At 52.2% G+C, this 19108-nt stretch overlaps 7 protein-coding genes across 7 annotated transcripts; 3 read left to right on the top strand and 4 right to left on the bottom strand.

The window, feature by feature from the left end:
* Nucleotides 1-1926: 1926 nt before the first annotated feature.
* BCR38DRAFT_415127 (aspartic peptidase domain-containing protein) lies at nt 1927-4269 on the top strand (the record flags this gene model as incomplete). The annotated part of the gene is made up of 4 exons (XM_040859003.1): nt 1927-2209; nt 2271-2567; nt 2635-3357; nt 4151-4269. 4 exons carry the CDS (start codon nt 1927-1929, stop codon nt 4267-4269), a joined length of 1422 nt encoding a protein of 473 aa, XP_040709424.1.
* A 2479-nt stretch (nt 4270-6748) lies between these two features.
* On the top strand, nt 6749-8173 carry BCR38DRAFT_469869 (WSC domain-containing protein; the record flags this gene model as incomplete). Its single annotated transcript, XM_040862823.1, has 1 exon — nt 6749-8173. One exon carries the CDS (start codon nt 6749-6751, stop codon nt 8171-8173), a length of 1425 nt encoding a protein of 474 aa, XP_040709423.1.
* A 278-nt stretch (nt 8174-8451) lies between these two features.
* Nucleotides 8452-9435, bottom strand: BCR38DRAFT_357403 (putative inositol oxygenase; the record flags this gene model as incomplete). The annotated part of the gene is made up of 2 exons (XM_040857103.1): nt 8452-8508; nt 8566-9435. The coding sequence occupies 2 exons, from the start codon at nt 9433-9435 to the stop codon at nt 8452-8454; spliced, it is 927 nt and encodes a 308-aa protein (XP_040709422.1).
* A 332-nt stretch (nt 9436-9767) lies between these two features.
* BCR38DRAFT_145409 (uncharacterized protein) lies at nt 9768-12413 on the bottom strand. Its single transcript, XM_040853663.1, has 9 exons — nt 12295-12413; nt 12099-12194; nt 11910-11954; nt 11404-11846; nt 11094-11355; nt 10616-11041; nt 10453-10559; nt 10305-10404; nt 9768-10258 (listed from the first exon to the last, which is right to left on the bottom strand). The coding sequence occupies exons 2-9, from the start codon at nt 12112-12114 to the stop codon at nt 10101-10103; spliced, it is 1557 nt and encodes a 518-aa protein (XP_040709421.1). The 5' UTR covers nt 12115-12194; nt 12295-12413; the 3' UTR covers nt 9768-10100.
* An 840-nt stretch (nt 12414-13253) lies between these two features.
* On the top strand, nt 13254-15164 carry BCR38DRAFT_357429 (putative MFS alpha-glucoside transporter; the record flags this gene model as incomplete). Its single annotated transcript, XM_040857104.1, has 6 exons — nt 13254-13805; nt 13859-13957; nt 14006-14460; nt 14515-14742; nt 14794-14884; nt 14940-15164. The coding sequence occupies 6 exons, from the start codon at nt 13254-13256 to the stop codon at nt 15162-15164; spliced, it is 1650 nt and encodes a 549-aa protein (XP_040709420.1).
* A 364-nt stretch (nt 15165-15528) lies between these two features.
* Nucleotides 15529-16088, bottom strand: BCR38DRAFT_453037 (uncharacterized protein). Its single transcript, XM_040861564.1, has one exon. It carries the CDS (start codon nt 16002-16004, stop codon nt 15597-15599), a length of 408 nt encoding a protein of 135 aa, XP_040709419.1. The 5' UTR covers nt 16005-16088; the 3' UTR covers nt 15529-15596.
* Nucleotides 16089-16998: 910 nt separating this feature from the next.
* On the bottom strand, nt 16999-18195 carry BCR38DRAFT_453035 (S-adenosyl-L-methionine-dependent methyltransferase). Its single transcript, XM_040861563.1, has one exon. It carries the CDS (start codon nt 18118-18120, stop codon nt 17221-17223), a length of 900 nt encoding a protein of 299 aa, XP_040709418.1. The 5' UTR covers nt 18121-18195; the 3' UTR covers nt 16999-17220.
* Between the last annotated feature and the right edge of the window lie 913 nt (nt 18196-19108).

The raw sequence follows: 19108 nt of genomic DNA, 5'->3' as shown, positions 1-19108 counted from the left end.
TAGAATGAGGTATTTTTGGTAGTTATAAGGTCTGACAGCTCCACCCTCGGTACATTGGGAAATCCTACCAACTCGCATTGCCTTGCATTGCCTACGGCCCGTCACGGCTAACCTAACGCATGATGCTGGCTCTCAGGCCCCTTGACCACCAACACTTTCTCGGCAATCATCCGAATTAGAGAACCTTATCCCATCCTTTTCAGGCCATTTGAACGATTGCCTTGGAATGTGAATGCTGGAAACTTTGGATATGCGACTCTTAAGTGGCCAAATTAGCTGGACGCCAATTAATGGTTGGCACAGGGTGATCTCCACCAGATGTGCTGTCGATCATAGGTCGATGACAACTCTTTTGACTAATTGACACTCGGCATGAGGAGGAAGAGTAATTCTGAGTCGTCGTATCACACTAATACCTATGTAGATACCGAGTACCAGCGAGTTGGGGAAAGAGATTAATTTTACTCTACTTTTCTTAATCTAGTTCAACGATTCCGACTTCGGCGTCGTTGCTAACACGCTTGGGCACTCAGGGTGATTTAGGGGTAGTTCCAATTGGCCGCTTGTGACTTGAACATTATGCCGCAGTCCAATTTGTCACCACCAACTCCAAGCTCCGGAACATCGGGAGGGTCGGCATAAAGTGCCAAGAAACAATTGCAGCCGCTACTAATGGGCTGGACGCCCGGCGCCCGTTGCCGAACGGGATCCACACGAGCTGCTCGCGGCTGCCGGATCTGGGAAACCCGGAGAAACGGCTCAAGACCGGTGCGACCTTGGCGTCGGTGCACTTGGGCCAGCGCAGGTACCCCTGACACCAGCCGACCGGGGGCGCCGCCCGCACGCATGAACTTTTCATGTTGCAGTCGGCCTGGTTGGTCGGGGGCCCTGCCATTGAAGGCCATCTGCTTCTATGCCACCACTTCAAGAAGAAGCCCATATTGCCGCATGCGGACGCATTTGCAGCTTGGATATTTCCGCCTCTCTCAACCATGCCAAGCTCTTTGTTGCCGAGATTCCAGTTGCGCATATATTCACAGGATCTTGCACAATCAGTGAGACAAATCCAATAGAGTGGCTTTGTTCTTGTTAGTTTTCTGCAATTATACGTATATCCAGAGTGATCCATCCCGGGGCAGAAAAGGGCCTCGTACCTTTCCATGCGGCACACGTGAAATCTAACGATATCGTTCATCGGTAGGAGTAACTAATCGTTGCTGTAAGCTTCACGTGGTGACTCTGCTGTTTTCTGCAACGGCACGAGAAAGGCATTTCGAAATACTCTCAAGTAGGATGAAGTGATATAAAATGATTGAGATAGGTAGATAGTATCAAACATGAAGGGCAAGGTGACACAAGCCGAGACCTGAGGCCGAGGTTTCTAACATGGATGATGCAAGGCAGGACCACTTTGTTGGGAGATGAGCAAACATTCAAGGATTGGCAAGGCTTGGAGGCAAGTTAGCAAACTTGCAGCGAGCCCCAGGTCTACGCACGTAATTAGAGCCACTGGACCAGCACGGAAATTTGTGTTGAGATCATCACTCCTCTTGAGTATACATGCTGATTGGCTACGTCCAATGATGGAGGAGCGAGGGTCCTGGACGCCTCAAGCCTCATGGCGGTGGTGACTACCAGGATCAGTCAACGATAAATCCTACAACCAATATGAGAAATGATAGATGGAAACTAGCTGAGCCTTGACTTGAACGAACCAACCCGCGTCCCCTGCCCTGGCTCTTCTCCGCATGATGCTATGTTGTATGCCTCAACATGCACCGTGATTCCCGGGTGCCTTTAATATTGTTCCTCCCAAGTCCTCCCGGACGTGCCCAAACCGATCATCTGACCATTGACCACTGAATTATTCAGCCGCTCTGGCTTCAACCATCGCCTACGGCTTCCAAACGCGGTGCGCTCATCAGAATGAAAGGCGTTTTACCTCTTCTGCTTGCTTTCGCCGCTCTCTATCGCATAGCAGCCAATGCCAAGCTTCAAGCGCTCTCTGCGAAAATCGTACCACGGGCAGATGGCGTGGTTGTCCTCGATCTTACTAGGTCCACCTCGGTAGGAGGGCTCATGGTGGACACGAAAATTGGGACACCGGGGCAATATGTTCAACTGCTCATAGCGACCGACGTTTCACACAATCGGGTCCCTTCCACCAATGGCGAGAAGTGCTTGGATGAGGGTTGTGCTGGCGGAGCTTGTAAGTGGGAGGCAAAATGCGATGAGACACGGCCAGTCTAACGGGCGACTGGCGAACCTAGTCAATCCAGCCAGATCTTCGACTTACCGGCTGCTTGTCGAGGGATACGAGGAGACCACCACTACGAACTTGGTGATGAATCTAGCAACCGAGACAGTCACTGTTGGCAACCTCTCTGCTTCCAACATAACGATGATTGTGACTGATGTTCGGGAAATCCAAGCCAGACCGGGCACGATAACGTTGGGATACCAGGCAGGGCCCGATAACTACCAAATTGGCACCGGGCTGCTTGGATCCCTCGTAGGGAATGGGCTGATCAGGACGCAAGCATTCGGTATCTGGGTTAATGACACTGGTAAGTTGGTGCAATCCGCCGTTCCGCATCCCAATTCCGTGGTCTGACTTATCGCTTATGTACCCAGCTTTTGGTGCCAACGCAGGGTCCTTGACGTTGGGAGCCATCGATACTGAAAAGTACTATGGGAGCCTGTCTCTTCTGACGGCCGTGGACACGGAAGAACCGCTTACTGGGCGTTTCCGAGTGGTACTATCGTCGTTGACAGCTACCAGCTCCACCGGCACCGATGAGCTCGCGTCAGCAATCCCGTTCGCTATAAACTTCAAGCCCGAGGCGTACTTCAGCATGCTTCCCATCGACCTGGCCTCCGAGATCTGGCAGGTTGTCGGTGCAACTTACAACGCATCCATGCACGTGGCGCTTACTTCGTGTCGCATGAGGGATAGCCAAGGTCACTTGACTTTCGGGTTTGGCGGACCCCAGGGTCCGCGCATCACCGTTGCCATGCGCCATCTGGTGGTACCGATCCTGTTCTTCCCGACCAACCTGACCAGCACCAGTGGTGATGACCTATGTGCCATCTCGGTTGTCAGTACCGGCGATAGTTACGAAGTTAGGCTCGGAACGAGCTTCCTTTCGGCGGCGTATGTGGTCTGGGATATGTACAACAAAAAGATAGCTGTTGCGCAGGCAAGATGGACAGACGAGTCCAACCTGGTCGTCTTTGACGGCCAGGCCGCGCCCATCCCCTTGGCTACATCCCCACCAAACGAGATGACCACCGTACCCCAATCCCCTACCGCAACTCTGGCGGCAGTAACCACAAAGACATATGCCGCCGCGGCAGGTTTTACGTTGATCACGATGGACAATACGAAAGCCTCGACTACGAAAACTACAGAAGGAACAGCCAGCACATCATCACCAACACCCAGCGAGCCATCTACACGGAACCACATGTCAGGGTACGGCTAGGCCGAAGGCAATAGTACAGAGTGATGGGGAGTAACGGGCGTCCCTCCTACGTAATACCGGGTGGTCACTGGCGGTCTCAGGTAGGGGTGCCCACGGTGATGCATTGATCTCTGCTCCTTCCCTATCCTACTTCGAGATGGTCCTTATATAGATAGCTAGGCCGCCGCTTGGACCCGGCATAACAGCAGGGTCGGCGATGCCAAGGATCTTGACTCTCGTCATCCCAAAGCTTCACATAGATTGTAATCATGACTCGGGAGTCTTTTGTCCGAAACACCCCTCCGGCGCCCCACCGGTGTCTTGCGTTCAGTGTCCTGACACCCACTGGTGCCTATGGCATTCTGTTCTCTGACACCACAGTGACTTGTCCACCATGGCCAAGTTAGGCGTTGGCTTGGGCACCGCCTTGGGCACAACAGCCCTAGCTGTTTGCATCTGCCTGGCATGGAGGCGCAAGCAAAAGCAAAAGCGCAAGCAGCAAACAGGGAGCACCGAAAACCAGATGCTGCAGGAGCTCGACTGTCACCCGCAACAAGAACTTCCAGCGTGCCACCATTCTCAATGGGATGCCATATCTCCCCTGAGCAACTACTCAATGCAATCACCGGCCTCAGAGCTGTCGCCTGCCCACCGGCCATCTGAGTTGTCTGCTGATGGTCTCTCAGTGGTCGCTGCCGCCAAGAATGCTTCACGTTTTAAGGCCCTTCCGCTAGTCGAGTCGCCTACATTGGGCAACTTAGTGAGCAAACATGGGGACGGGGAAAAGACGAGCTGGAAAATATGACTTGGAGTTATCTCTGTTGTCGCACTCTATTTAGTACATGGCAGCTCTATACGTACATGAAATTGCTACGGGCTGGAAGATTAGAGGTTATAAAGACGAACTTTCATCCTCAATGTTGAAACATTCGTAGAGGCTCTGTAGTAGAATATACATGCTCAATGTTTATAGCGTTGATATCAAGCTTGTTTTAATGACTTGATCTTATCAAATCATCAGTTTTCCTTTTATGTAAGTAAGCTAAGCGATTAATTATCTATCTAAGTGCAGAGCAGTGATTGGTTTCCTACAACCTAAACCGCGCCTTTGTTTTCTATCGTTTAGATATGGCAATCGGTCATACTCAAATCACTCTCTCCTTAGTTGACATACAGTAAGGAGAGGTTTGGCCAATATTGAAGTTTTCTTTATGATATATGTTGGACCAAATTGACCGTCAAAAGACGAGGGACCCACTCGTTGTAGAATGAGGTATTTTTGGTAGTTATAAGGTCTGACAATATATCCCAAGTACTACGGGCCATGGTCACGTTTTTCCAATACAGATTTTAATGCATGTTTAATGCTCGAACCGGTATCACCTGCATCAGAAACTTGGTCGCCGAGTATACCTATAGAGGTAATGCTGCGAGATAGCCAGCAGCGTCTATTTTTCAACCCAATTTGCAAATGCCTGGCTAGCTTCTCATTCCGGCCAATGTTACCAGCATCAGGCATGTTGCTGATAATGGGTGAATCTGCCATTGGTATACCAATCGCCACTGCGAGTTTCCATACACGATATGGATATAAAACGAGCTGCATTGACTTTCTGTCAGAGCGCTGGGTACATGGCACAGGTGGGGAGCCGGTGGGGAAGTGGCCCGTGAGTTTCTGGGTCACAGAATTTTATGGAAGTCTCGGAATGCCGCTGAACCCAAGGGATCGGGCTTTAGCTGTCCGTATAGGGACACGTCCTGGGAGGAGGAAGAGGGGAAGGAAGGTCAGAGATCAATGAACTATTCTGAGCATACCTACCTGTGACCACCAGTAATCACCGGTGACCAACAGCTGGAACACCTGTTTCTCTCCTTCATTCTGTAATTTTGCCTTGCGGGGTTGGCGTTGCCGTTCCTGTCACTTTCCCAACAATAAGACGGCAATTCACGACATCGGCTGAATGAGCTGCATGTTCACGGTTAGGCGATGATGACAGACTACACTGCCCTCGTTTCGCATTTTGGAGGTGGGGTGCTTAGGGGTGGGCTACGGTGTTTTTTCATCGTGAATTGGAACATATGCCTGACTAATACCTTCAGATGTCTCAACAGACGGCAAGGTTAGCAGCGAGGTCAAATGTTAGGTTGTGCTATTCACTCTCGGCCTCTCTCAGCATCTCTGAAGGCTTATGTTGATCCAATGGAAAGTGCATCTTCGGTGATCTTTAAAACCATCTCTGGAAAAGCGAACCTATTAAATTGTCTCTTTCTACTCTGCGCAACTTTCACGGAACAATACGGGGCTTTTCATAATTGTGCATCCATGAGGTCCTGCCGGAAGCGTTCAGATCGGAACATACAGGTGTTAACCAATTATTACAGAATTAAAGCTCATACAGGCTACTTTTTCGCCCTTCAAGTGCTCAATGAGCAACCTAGTGGTTATCTATCAGACATAACCTGGTCACGCTTTAGGGCATTCATTTCAGTTTTGCTTCCCGCCGACTTATCCTATCATTACCACACATCATAGCCCCGCTTTTGTGCAAACTGCACGGTTTATAGATGACTTTGAAATTACCTAGACAACGATGAACATATTGGACATTGAAATTGGCAAGATATGCTTAACGTCATCGACTATTCGGAGTAGATTAAGTACGTTGTCTCCATGAAACCCCCTTGGTACCAACACGTTGTTAAGGTCATGTTTATGGGGCCAAATCTTTGCCATGGGCCTGACTGCTCAACAGCTATTAGGGTTTGGAGTGGCATGCTGGAGGGTCTGTGTGATCATGTCAGAATGATTTGGCTCTGCAGGTCATGTTTGCAGTCTATTTAAATATAGGTTGTTCCCATCGTACAGCTGATGTAATTATAGATTATTTGTTTCTTCAAACCTACCACATGTTGATGATTAAATTCCACATGAGACAAAGAAAACGACAAGCATAATCTCTTTGTTCCTTTTCCAAACTCAAACTCAGATAATTGTTTTGTCAGCGTCCGCGCTTGGCTAAGCTTCCTTTGTCTAACATGAGTATGCCGTCCAGCAGGGTCATTGTTGCCCTTCCTCGGTCTCATCGCGGCTCAAAGGCAAATTCCTCTAGCAAACCAGATTCTCTTGCATGTCACTATGCTTTCATGGACAAGATGGTTTTTTTCTCGATGCCTCCGTTGGTTAGAATATACGCTTCTTGAATCCGGCAAGGCCCCGTCATTATACATCAATTTGACAGACAACTGATTGACGCGGTCATTTACTACTAACCAAACCAACCATAATGCTTCCTAAGACAACTTACACGCACACCCTCGTTGGCATGGCGTGTCTCGTTCCTCAAGCAACCGCCTTTTTTCGGCTACCCTGCTCTTACTCCGCAGTGGTCGAGCGCGCCGACCCCATCATGGACCCAGGCACCGTGTCTAATCACCTACATGCCGTCATGGGCTCCAACGCATTCAACTTTACCCTCGATTACCCTACCACTCAGATGGCTACCTGCTCGACCTGCAAAGTGATTGAGGACAAGTCCAGCTATTGGGTTCCGTCTCTGTTTTACCGCGCCCAGAACGGTAGTTTCGTCCGCGTGCAGCAGTCAGGCGGTGCTCTCATCTACTACCTCCAACGAACGGACCAGAAGGATCCCGAGTTTGACAAGGGACTCATTGCGTTCCCAGAAGGGTTCCGCATGGTCGCGGGTGATATGATGAATCGAAATGACAGCAACCCAGAATCACTGGCCCAAAAAGCCGTCTCCTTCGTCTGCCTCGGCGTTAACGGGCCCGCATCTCCAAAGTTACCCAAACAGAACTGTCCCAATGGCCTGCGTACCCAGCTCATCTTCCCCAGCTGCTGGGACGGCCATAATCTAGACTCGGAAGACCACAAATCCCACATGGCTTATCCCACCGGCGTCGACTCTGGATCTTGTCCTTCCACTCATCCGAAACGATTTATCACCATCTTTTACGAAGTGACCTGGAGCGTCGACGCATTCAAAGACGAGTGGTACGACAAGACCAAACAGCCCTTCGTCTTCTCGCACGGCGACCCGGAAGGGTTCGGCTACCACGGCGACTTCCTCAACGGGTGGGAGGTGGAGGTGCTCCAGAGGGCCATCGAGGATTGCACGGCCTCTAGCGGGGTCATTGAAGAGTGCAGTGCCTTCACTTTTTGGAAAGACGAGGAAATGGCGGGCTGCAAGGTGCTGCCGCGGGTGAATGAGCCGGTGGATGGTGTCCTAGCGGCGTTGCCGGGGTGTAATCCGGTTCAAAACGGGCCGGAGCCTGCGGTTCTGCAGAAGGATTGCGGGGCCGTGACAGAGATTGGGGACCCGGTGCTCCCGTTCACCGACTTGAGCAAGACTCTAAATTGGCGATACGTGGGATGTGCTAAAGATCCGGCGGGACAGGGCCGGACGCTGGATGGCCCAAGTGATGATCGAGCCGACATGACGGTGGACTCTTGCGTCGAGTTTTGCGACAGCAAGGGGTTCAACTACGCTGGGTTGGAGTACAAGAGTCAGTGTTTCTGTGGGAATGGCGTGGCCCAGGATCGAATGCCGGCGAACGGCACCACGGGAGAGTGCGATTACCCCTGCGCTGGCGATGCGAAGCAGATTTGTGGCGGTTATGGCCAGGTTTCTGTCTATCTTAGGTGCGACGAGGGCAACTGTAGGAATGCGGATTTGACAAAGTTGTGGTGAAGAGCATTCTCATGTCTTCGGGAGCATTTTGGTGATTCTTAGCGTTTGTAGCTCGAATACTGCGCATGATGCGCAACTTCCATCTCATGGAACTATAGTTGCTGACTACTTGCCCACATTTCCTCTTTCTACCAAAATGTTACGGGCGCGATCTATGTTCTCCATTGCAATCGGTGATAATCTCCCGTCATTCGCGTGTCTGGTATTCCCGAAACAAAATTTCTCAGCGTCATAAATCATTCCAACCCAAAATTGCGAATTTATTGTGCTTGTTGATGCTACCATTTGATTGCCCCCTGGGGGAAGTACTCATTGATGAGCTCCATGTAATAAGGCTGTGACATGGTTAGCATCAGTGCGTGGCAATTGCGGACCCAATCTGAAGGACATACCTTGAGCTCCTTGATGTCGGGAACCCCATCGCTTTTGCTGTACAAATCATACGGGTTGAAAGCCTTCACCGCCTGCAACATCTGCTCGTCATGCGAGTCCATGAACTCACGATAGGCCCCTTCCTTGTGCCACGGGTAGAACGAGTGGTACCTGATCATGGCCAGCGCCTCATCGGGCAGCGTCGACTGGTCCTTGACAACGTGGTAGAGATATTCGTCATGTCCCCACGACAGCATGACATTGTCCAGACCACAGCCCTTGGAGTAAATGCCGTCCTTGGTGCTGTAGATGGGGTCCTTGCTGTCTGGGTTCTCCGCAAACGTGTCGGGGTAAATGATGCGCTTGTCAAAGGCGCAGCCCACGGGAAACGTGTCGCCAACGACGTCCCATTGGCCTTGGGAGCCGTAAAAGTAAAGGAGTTTGCCCAGGTCGTGGATCAAACCCGTGAGCTGCATCCACCGAGGCTTGCCGTCTCGCCGGATCGCCTCGGCCGACTGCAGGAGATGTTCGATCTGGGACAGGTTGGTATCAGGGTCCGAATCATCAATAAGGGTGTTGAGTTTCTCCATGGCCTCCCAGATGGTCATCTCATGGCGTGGCCGCGACTTGAACCAGTTTCGGGCTTTGAGGTTGTATGCCACCGTTTGCTTGGTGTGTTGCTCGAGGTAGAAATTCTTGACTCGCTCGCATGCTTCGTCATATTGTCTGAATTGTGTCTTATCCTTGTCGGAATCGAACTTTGACTCGGTGTTGAAGTCGTCCGACTTCTGGCCCTTGATGACATTGACAGTGTCAATGTAGTCTGAAGTCTCCTCCAGTACGCGGCCATCGCGGCTGGTCGTATCGTCGATCAGGATCCCGGGAGCCATTGTGTGGGTGAATTTTCTGGGAAAGACAAAATCTCGAAGTGATGGGCGGAACGGCAATGGCAGGGTGGTTGAAGGGACTTGAGTTTGACAAGTTTTGCTCTGATCTGCAATGTCGACGCCATATTTTATATCCAGATGTGTCTGGTTACTGATATATGCTGAACTGATCACATCTCGGTGGATCCGTGTAAGTCACTTGGTGTTGCTGTCCTTCGTCACGGCAGACTCTGATTTTGTAAGCTCCAAATACGGTGAAAATCGCCGGACCCAACTCAGGTTATTGACCCACTCATGATCTTGGGTCGCCAGATTCGACTAAAATTACCGAAACTTTCCCCTTGTGGAGCCAGAACGCCGTTTCGCCGAGGAAGAAAATAACGACTAGTGTCGCCGTGTTGGAACGGCCTGCCCACGTTGGTATTTCTCCATCTATCCGGGGATGAAGCCGAGACCAAAATGTGACATTCGTCACACTTGCTTCGACTTGCTTTGATTTGAGAATCTGACTCGCACCATTGGATGACAGACGCGGTGTGCGGGCCGCTGGAGAAGGAAGCTAGAAGCCAACCGCGCCGAATGTCTGGGCCCCCTGCTACCTAAATCCATCGTCTCGAGTCAGAGACTGCGGAGTCTGGATGATTTTCAATTCCGTACGGGGTATTAGACTACATATGGGGGTTATCGTCATAGTCTGGTATCCACCCCCATGCCCTCATGAGCTGTTGCTGTACGGCTTCCGTGGGGCGGGCGTGATTCTCCTCGGTTTTCCTCAGAATGTCAATCATGGCCTCCTGGTCTGCTCTTTCCTCGAACTGGTCGCCAACTGGGCTGGGTTAGCCATGCAAGACACGGGGCGTGGATAAACTTACACATGGAGATGCCCATCGACGCCGTAAACAGGGCAGGGGGTGTCCACTGATTCGATGCCCCAATGCCACATAGTTGTCGCATGAGATGCTCGATGTGTTGCTATTGCCATTAGTTCCATTACTATGATGCGCAACGCAGGACACATACAGTCATGCGCTTGATGGCAGCCCCCCTTTTCGTGCCGACCCGTGGCACGTTGGGGTCAAACTGGGCGAGGAAGAGCTGGGCCAGAATATGGTGCTGAATCCCGATAACTAGGACTAATATGAGCTGGCTATGACATGGACGAGTGGGGTCGGATGCAACCTACCGTGGCAACTCGAGTGATGCCATATCTCGGGGAAGGCCTGTGGGGCCACGCGTTTCTTGGAGTAGAAAGGATCAAAGGACGGGGGGCGAGAGTCGTGCCAACTGGTACACTTTTCGTTCAGGGATGCCCATTGGGCGCTTGAGGGTGGAACATGGGAAAAACAGTAGTTGATCACATCGGCGAGGTTGACTACAGCGCGGTTGGACCAAATGTAGTCGTCGGCGGCATCGAACGACCGGTCCACAATGAAGTGATCCAGGTTCATCTTGACTGGTGCCTGCGTGCTGACGGCGCTATATATTTCTTGCCGCAACCCCACCCAGTACGAGGCAGATGCCAGCGTTCCCGGGACCATATGCTGATCTCCGACATTGACAAAAGCGTGGATGCCGAGGAGGTGGCCGTAGCTTTGGCCCATGGTGGGTGCTGCCGTCTCCTTTAGCAATGCGGCAATAGCAACTGGACTTGCTCGACTCACCATCCATTTCTTCCAGCATGCGCAGTATGATGGTGGCAGCAAACAGGTTTTCGTCGAGTACTGTCGATTCGTGGTTGAGCATGGGGATCAGAGAGCTCAAACATTCGTCGTGATATCGATTGGAGGCGAGCGGGTCATAGTCGCTGGTTTGACTGAGATGCCGCGCAGCAAGGGCAAACATGGCATTGAGGAGGGTACGACAGCTGCCGGCGCGTTGTGGGACGACCAGTTCGAAGTGTCTCAAGGGATCGCAGAGATCGAGCTGTGCAGGTCAGTGACACGCAACACCCTGGATTTCAGCCCTACTCACACATGTGGCCAGCCTCTGTATATAGTGACGAAAAAGACGGGCTTCGGTCTCGCTCTCCAGCGGCAGAGCGGATGAAGAGTCAGGCACTAGGTGAGAGAAGCCTGCTGAGGTCGGAGTCCGAGTGCTTACTATATGTGAGTTCTGTGGTTGGGATGAGGAGCTTGGGGTCCTCTGGTGAACCATGGGGGAGCCTTCGGGAATTAGGTAGTCTGATCTGGGGAAGATGATGCGGTTACTTGGTGAGTAACGGCCATCGTGCCCTTCGATGGGAGTTAGAGCCGTTGCAACTCGACTAGGCGCGGCTTTTTGGGCATGCGAGACACTGCTTTCCGACGCATTCTCTCCATCATAGTCGGGAGAGGCAAGAGTCTCGTGGGGGCGAGGTGAGCCTTCATCTGGGGAATCGCCGAAGACGAGATGACGGGTCTCATCGACGTACGTTACTGAACGGACAGATCAGACATTGGATGATCTTCTGATGAGTTCAACGTGATGTGCAAACTTACGACGAGTTGGAGCTTTGACCCATCGTTGGTTCTTGCGAAAAGTTCCTTGGTTCCATTAGTCCTCATTAATCCTACGAATCTGGTGGAAACACAGAGAATACCTCTGCTGGACTTGAACTTGAATGCAAGTTTGCAATCACGACCAGAAATGGCACAGCGCCCACATGTTGGGGTTGCTCGATCACCTACTTGGCCAGCAACACATTAACCTTGTCTCTCGCTACAGCCTAGAAGGACATGGGGACAAGCTCGCTACATTTCAAATGATTTTCACGGCAAGGAAGACTGTGATAGGAAAACGCAGCGTTAGCGAGATCACGACCCTCAACTGAAAGTGTTCAAGTGCCCAACAGAAGATGGTCTCAATAAAGACAACCAAACATACCATGGAGTAGCCAGAAGCTCGGCCTGCTCAGGTGAGGGCATTCGCGTGTCGTTGAGGGCGGCCACTGGGAGCGCGCAGATATCATGCTTACTCGCACTCAAATTTCTCAGTCTGAGCACCGGCGGGGAGGGTCGGTATTAGATTAGATTTGGCAGGGTTGTCCCAACAGGGCTAAAGTGGCCGATGTGCGCGACCAGGGTGCCCAACTTGGGCAAAACCAACGGCTGCGATGTCCAAGGCACCCCAGGCACGCGGCCATAACCGTTTCGTTCAACGTCCAACCCCATAACCTATTCCTCTCCAGATTTCCCCGCGCTTTCAGGCCGTTTCCCCGCAGATTGTACTACGAATTTCACGTCTGCCAAGATGTTGCGACGGCCAGAGGACCGAATGAAGGCTCGAGAAGACTCGATGACACTCGGCACAGTAGAGTTAGCGACTCCACCGCCTTGGGGGAGGTGGGGAACCAGGGCACGAGGAGAGCGAAGCGATAAGATTGGGCCGCACTTGCCAAGTTCCTTTCGCATCGTGAAGAAAATCGACGAACCTCGCCGAAGGTCCGCCAATTCGCTTCGGCACTCCCATTGAGCAATTTCAGGTCCCTAGGTCCCAAACCAAGTTATTGTCATCGCACGCGACCACGTCCACCGACGAGCTGACGGGGCTATCCACTGTCTCGGTTACTTTGCCTCCCAGGGACCGCCCAACTTCTACATAAAGGCCCAGGTGTGACACCGCCCCTTGCCGGCTGATTCAGAGTGTCCATTGCCAGTTCCAACTCACTCCCCAGGTACTCGAGAACCAGTTTGCGTTCGCCAAATCGAGCACAGACTTCCCTCTTTGACCGACCTGGCTGCCCTCATAACGTCTCGGGCAACATGGTTTCATACCATGAAAAGGACGAAACCCGGGCGGATGATGACGCCCAGTCTTCTCCATCATACCCTCTCGAGAAGGAGATGACGCATGACCAAGATCATGACCACATCCATACCCCGGCCAAGAAGATGAGCGACCTGATCCGCGATGCGAAGCTGGCTACCCAGAAGGAACACAGCATGACCCTCATGCAGGGCATCCGCCTCTATCCCAAGGCCATCGCCTGGAGCATCCTCATCTCGACCTGCATCGTCATGGAGGGCTACGATGTCTCCCTCGTCAACAACTTTTACGCGTTTCCCCAGTTCAACCAAAAGTACGGAGAGCAGCTACCCGACGGAACCTGGCAGGTGCCTGCTGCATGGCAGGCCGGCCTCAGCAACGGTGTCACCGTCGGTGAAATCATCGGGCTGCTGATCAACGGTTGGGTTTCGGAGCGCTTTGGCTACCGATATACCGTCATAGGGTGCCTCGTTCTCGTCATGGGGTTTACCGCCATCTTCTTCACCGCGCAGAACATCATTGCTTTACAGATTGCCGAGATCCTCTGCGGTGTTCCGTGGGGCGTGTTCCAGACCCTCACCATTACATATGCGTCCGAAGTTTGCCCAGTTGCCCTCCGTGGGTATCTTGTGAGAATCATCACGCCATAACAACCACACGGCTCATGCTAATGGGTGTCCAGACCACTTACATCAATTTTTGCTGGGGCATCGGCCAAATGATCGGCATTGGCGTCATCCTGGGGAACCTAACACGAAATGACGAGTGGGCCTATCGGATTGTAAGCAGCCCCTGCGTCCCTCCGAGACAGACGTGCTAACTTCGACAGCCGTACGCTTTGCAATGGATGTGGCCCGTTCCTCTAGTGATTGGCATCTACTTCGCCCCAGAATCTCCCTGGTGGTTGGTTCGCAGGAGAAAGCTCGACGAGGCCAAGAAGTCCTTGCTGCGCCTGACGAGTTTGAACAGCGAGACCGGATTTGACGCCGACGAGACCGTCGCCATGATGGTTCACACAACTGCCCTCGAGCAAAAGATCACCAAAGGAGCTAGCTACCTCGACTGCTTCAAGGGTACCGACCTTCGCCGGACCGAGATCGTCTGCATGGTTTGGGCCATCCAGAACCTGAGCGGCAACTCCTTCTCCAACTACTCCACCTACTTCCTCGAGCAAGCTGGCCTTGACTCCAACAAGGCGTATTCGTTCGCCCTGGGCCAGTACGCCATCAATTGTGCCGGCGTCTTTGGCGCCTGGGGTCTGATCACCCTGGGATTCGGTCGCAGGTATGCCCTCGCCCTGCTGTCTGTCACGCCCCAACTTGATACTGACTATCACAGAACGCTCTACCTCGCCGGGCTGATTGGCCTGTTTACCATGCTCCTGATTCTGGGTTTTCTGGGACTCGTTCCGGATCGAACGACTGGCTCAATGGCCACCGGAAGCATCATGCTGGTCTGGGCTCTATGCTACCAGCTCACGGTCGGCACCGTCTGTTACTCGTTGGTGGCTGAGATCTCTACCCGACGCCTACAAATCAAGACGGTCGTACTTGGCCGCGTTCTCTAGTACGTAGCTTTCCCGTGGTCGCATCGTTCCTCTTTGCTGACCTATTACAGCAACGTCGTCGCCATTATCTGTGGTGTTCTCACCCCCTACATGTTGAATCCGGGTGCTTGGGACTGGGGCAACTTTGCCGGTTTCTTCTGGGTATGCTATGAGCAACCCCATTCATCCCATGTGGGCACATACTAACTCATCCTAGGCCGGCGTCTGCTTCCTCTGTGTCATTTACACCTACTTCCGGGTCCCCGAACCCGCCGGCCGCACATTTGCCGAGCTGGACTTGCTGTTCGAGAGGAATATCAGCGCGCGCAAGTTCGCTTCCACCGAAGTGGACGTGTTTGACGAGAATTTTGACGGTGAGTTGGCGCAGAAGTACCAGGACCAGATTGCTGTCGCGCACATGGAGAGGGCAGGCGTGGTTTAATTCGGGATTTCTATTTTGCAATGATACATGTGATGAACTGACTCTGATGTGTGCCCGGAGTCGTGCGATCTGCTCGGATGGAGATGGGTTCTTTAGGTGTGGGCATGGGCGTGTGATTGTAAAGGTACGTGTCGTGGCTACGCACATGCTTGTTTTGGTTATACGTGAGTTGTAGATGCGTGGCAGGAGTGGTATATGTTTTGATGAAGCGATAAAATACTAATTAATCACGATTCTATGTGCATGAGACGTTGTTTTGGCTGCCTTTTTACTTGTCTTGGAATAAAAGGTTTGATGCGTGTCGAGGACTACTGGGCTAAACCCACCTTGCCATCTGTGTGGTCCACTGCGACTTCTTTCATCTGTGTTAGTCATGACCCGATTCTACATGCAAACCCATCCAACCTAGAAAAACATGCCGATATAAAAGAGCTACTCGTGCTCCACAAGCTGCCATTCTTCGTCTCTATCTTCTTCCTCGGCCTGTGTCTTCCCAGTGAGCTGCTCGTCAGACTCCGTGGCCTTTGTCGCCTGATATTGCCTTGTCAGCTGCCCCGTCTGCTCACCCAACATCCGATATGCCTCCCTCTTTTCAGCTCCGTCTCCAAGCCTCGCCTTTGTTGTCAGACCCTGCTGCATGCTCGCGGACTTGGAAAACCTGAGCACACCGGAGCCCGCGAGAGAGCTCTGTCGTCCCTGAGTTGAAGGGGGAAGGGGGTGCCACACGAACATCCTCACCGTCCCAATCTCTCTAAAGCCCAGCTTATCGAATGTACTTTGGCCTGCGGAGGTCGACGTCAACATGGCGACATTGTACCCGAGCAAAGCGGCGTCCTGCATCGCGTGCTCAGCCAATGCCCTCCCGATCCCCTGTTTTCCGCGATCGGGCCTGACGACAATGGCGTGAATTGCCGCCACGTCGGCGAAGCAGTGGATATATCCCGTGCCCACGATATTGCCACTACTACCTCTGCCCCGGACATCATCCCCATCATCGCCTGAGGCCCCTTCCGCATCCCGGGCAACGAACATGCGGAACTGCTCGGCGTGCAGGGAGGTGAGGAGGGAAGTATAAATGCGCGTCCAGTGCTCAAAATCTCTCTGAGATGCGTCAGCGCACGCCATCCAAGCCCTCACCCATTCCTCGACTTCTTGGGCCTTCGTGATGGGCTGGATGGCCGCATCTGCTGAGTTCCCCGTGTCCGGAGCTTCGATTTGCAATTGCAGCGCAATTTTATGAAATCGATAAGGCGACAAATCAGCCACCATGACGGTGCCCTCGTCTTCGCATTCTAGACCACATAGGCGAAGGAAATGCTCAAGGGGGGATTGGTCTTTGGTGGCCGGTAACCCAGCTGAACTTCCTTTGACCCAGTGTGCCGCTGTGATTGCTGCTGCCCTGGTCACTGGTAAAGCGGCCCAGAACGGTGTCTATGGCGTCGGCGACGTGGCGCTGGGGGATGTCCTGGTGCTCGAGGCCATTGTGATTCTGCGACGGGTCGTGAAGGTTGAAGGGGAAGCGAGGGACTTCATACCAACGGACGTACCAGTCACTGCCACCGAAGAAATGCTCCTTAGCACCCACAGCAGCATTGACGTGCTTAGTCAGCTCAGCTTTGTTAGTAGTGTACGAGTGGTGGAGGCGCTCCGGGGATAAAGAAGAGGAAGTTGGGCAGTATTCACTGAGGGTTGTGAGACTGAGCTCGCACTAATACTAAGATGCAAAGGCGGAGAAGGTTGACGTTGAGGTGAGGGCGAATGTGAGACCGACCCCGCATCGCCATGCATACTCAGCTGCGTTTCACGTAGAAAACGTGCATAGGTCTTCTGGGTGCCCCCAGCAACCAGTAAGAGTCGTTTCTTGACATGCAAGGAGCCGTTTGGTGTGCTCCAGAATGCGTACGTAAATGCGATGTAGTTATGCTGTGGTGGATGCCGTAAAGGGATGAACCAAACCACGGCAGGGAGACTAAATACACAATAACTTATCTTCTGCCCTTGATGCATATCCCTTAAGCCTCCTTATGTCCTGGACATTTCGAACAAATTAACGAGCTCAAAACTCGTATAGCACCGCCCTCCCAATGTTCTTGAAGGAAGGCAAAAACGACAGAAGCTTTGTCGTGAGCTCGCCAAACCATGGCGGCCAGTCCTCGGGCCAAGTCGCCTCTCCCAGAAACCGCATCCGGGAATCTATCGCCTCGAATGCCGTCGGATCATCTGTAGGCCACCTCCACCGTACCCCCGTCTTTCTCAGCACTGGGACTTGGTCCCAATCCAACATACGTGCTGCCAGAGTGCCCATAATGTCAAACGCCATCCGCCCTTTGCCTCCGTCTCCTCCTCCTCCTTCTGCTGACGATGATGGTGAAAAGCGGTCCACGAGCCGCTGAATCATGCGCTTTCCCTTGTCAAGAGTTAGGTACATGACCAATCCCTCCATAACGACCATGGTTGGTCGATCATTCGGTACCTCGTGCAACCACTCCTCGTCCGTGACATCCGCGGGGATCATGTGGTAATCCCCTGACGGTGTGGGGATAAGTCGTTGCCTCAGCGCAATTACTGCCGGCCGATCCACATCAAACCATCGCACTCCTGGTCCCGGGGCCATGCGCAACACTCGGCTATCCATGCCGCAGCCCAAGTGTAGGACGGTGCATTCCGGTTGAAGAGCCAGAAACTCGCGACACCAGGTGTCGAGCTGCTTGGCTCGAGTGCACCACAGCTTGACCCAGCGGGCGTCATTGGGAAATAGGCTGCGGCTAAAGTCGGTGTTGACTTGGTTCACCACCTGCTGGGCGTAAATGTCGCCAAGTATGGGCTCCGCAGAACTGGCGTCTAGAACCCGGAAGTAGAGCATCGAGAGGAGGGTTTCTTCTACCGGCGTCAACGTCAGTTTGGGCTCAGACTCATACTTGCGGATATTATCGATAGATCGTTCAGTCGACGGCATTTTGCATATTTTTCTTGCTGCCACTTTTGAGAAGCAGTGGAAGGGATTTGGTGAGGTTGAACTCGGATACAGTTGGTTGATCAGGCGAGACGCGACATTTTCTACACTCTCAAGCACGCCAACGAATCGTATCGCAGCGTTCGAATTTGATGACAAAGGCGTCATAAATGACGTCTAAAACAGGAAGGAAGCCAGATTAGCGAAATTAACTGTACCGTAGGCTTGCTCAAATGGGACCCATCATCCCGCTAACCGCCCACACGTCTTCCAATGTTATATGCGCTAGTATTATTACAGGCATCGTGGCCCCGATTAAGTGGGCGATGATGTAGCTTGCACAATTCAGGGGAGTTTAAGAACTATATCTAACTCTGAAACGTAATCGTGATCCACACCAACAGAGGTCGTCTTAGCTGGGCCATATCTTCGAATCTGAATTCCAAGTCTTTGGATGGAATTGGTATCATGAGGGTTGGTGCTGAGACTGTGACGTGAAATCGAGAATGCCCTTTACGTCGATTTACTATAGCGAGACCATCAATAGAACAATGCGAATGCAGAACATCTGCCGTACTTGAGACACGTTTGATCATCAAGACTACACCACTAGGGATTCAAGATCTAAGATTCAACACGGGGTTGCGGGATATCAAGTCACTGTTGTCCCACCGCAGATATAACATCTAAGTTGATGTGTTGCAGACAAATATCTTTCCAGCCAAGCTCTTCACCCTGAGACCTGCATTACAAGATCAGATTGGGTGCTTATTACGGGATTACCATTCCCCTGGGGCAATGGGTGACAGCTGAATAATTGCTTGCACATGTTAATAAAAGGCATCGCATGTGTCCGGAATTCTATACGAAAGCGCCATTAGCAACCATAAGGAACCACATATACAAGCACTTCTTAAACGGTTGACGAAATTGTGCCATTGGTGATGTGGTGACACATAAGCCAATGAGATCAAGGCGACACACGGGACGG

The sequence above is a fragment of the Pseudomassariella vexata genome (assembly GCF_002105095.1).
Source record: "Pseudomassariella vexata strain CBS 129021 chromosome Unknown BCR38scaffold_30, whole genome shotgun sequence".
NCBI lineage: Eukaryota > Fungi > Ascomycota > Sordariomycetes > Amphisphaeriales > Pseudomassariaceae > Pseudomassariella > Pseudomassariella vexata.
Note: the sequence above shows the minus strand (reverse complement) of the source record. Positions and strands in the feature narration are given on the sequence as shown.

Excerpts from the sequence above, each read along its gene's own strand:
- BCR38DRAFT_145409 (XM_040853663.1), bottom strand. Across the intron at positions 11,847-11,909 it reads GGTCAAAGCTCCAACTCGTC|TAACGTACGTCGATGAGACC; the intron begins GTAAGTTTGCAC and ends CTGTCCGTTCAG. Across the intron at positions 10,405-10,452 it reads CTGCCATCAAGCGCATGACT|CAACACATCGAGCATCTCAT; the intron begins GTATGTGTCCTG and ends TAATGGCAATAG.
- BCR38DRAFT_453037 (XM_040861564.1), bottom strand. The coding sequence starts at position 16,004 with ATGCAGGACGCCGCTTTGCTCGGGTACAATGTCGCCATGTTGACGTCG.
- BCR38DRAFT_453035 (XM_040861563.1), bottom strand. The coding sequence starts at position 18,120 with ATGCCGTCGACTGAACGATCTATCGATAATATCCGCAAGTATGAGTCT.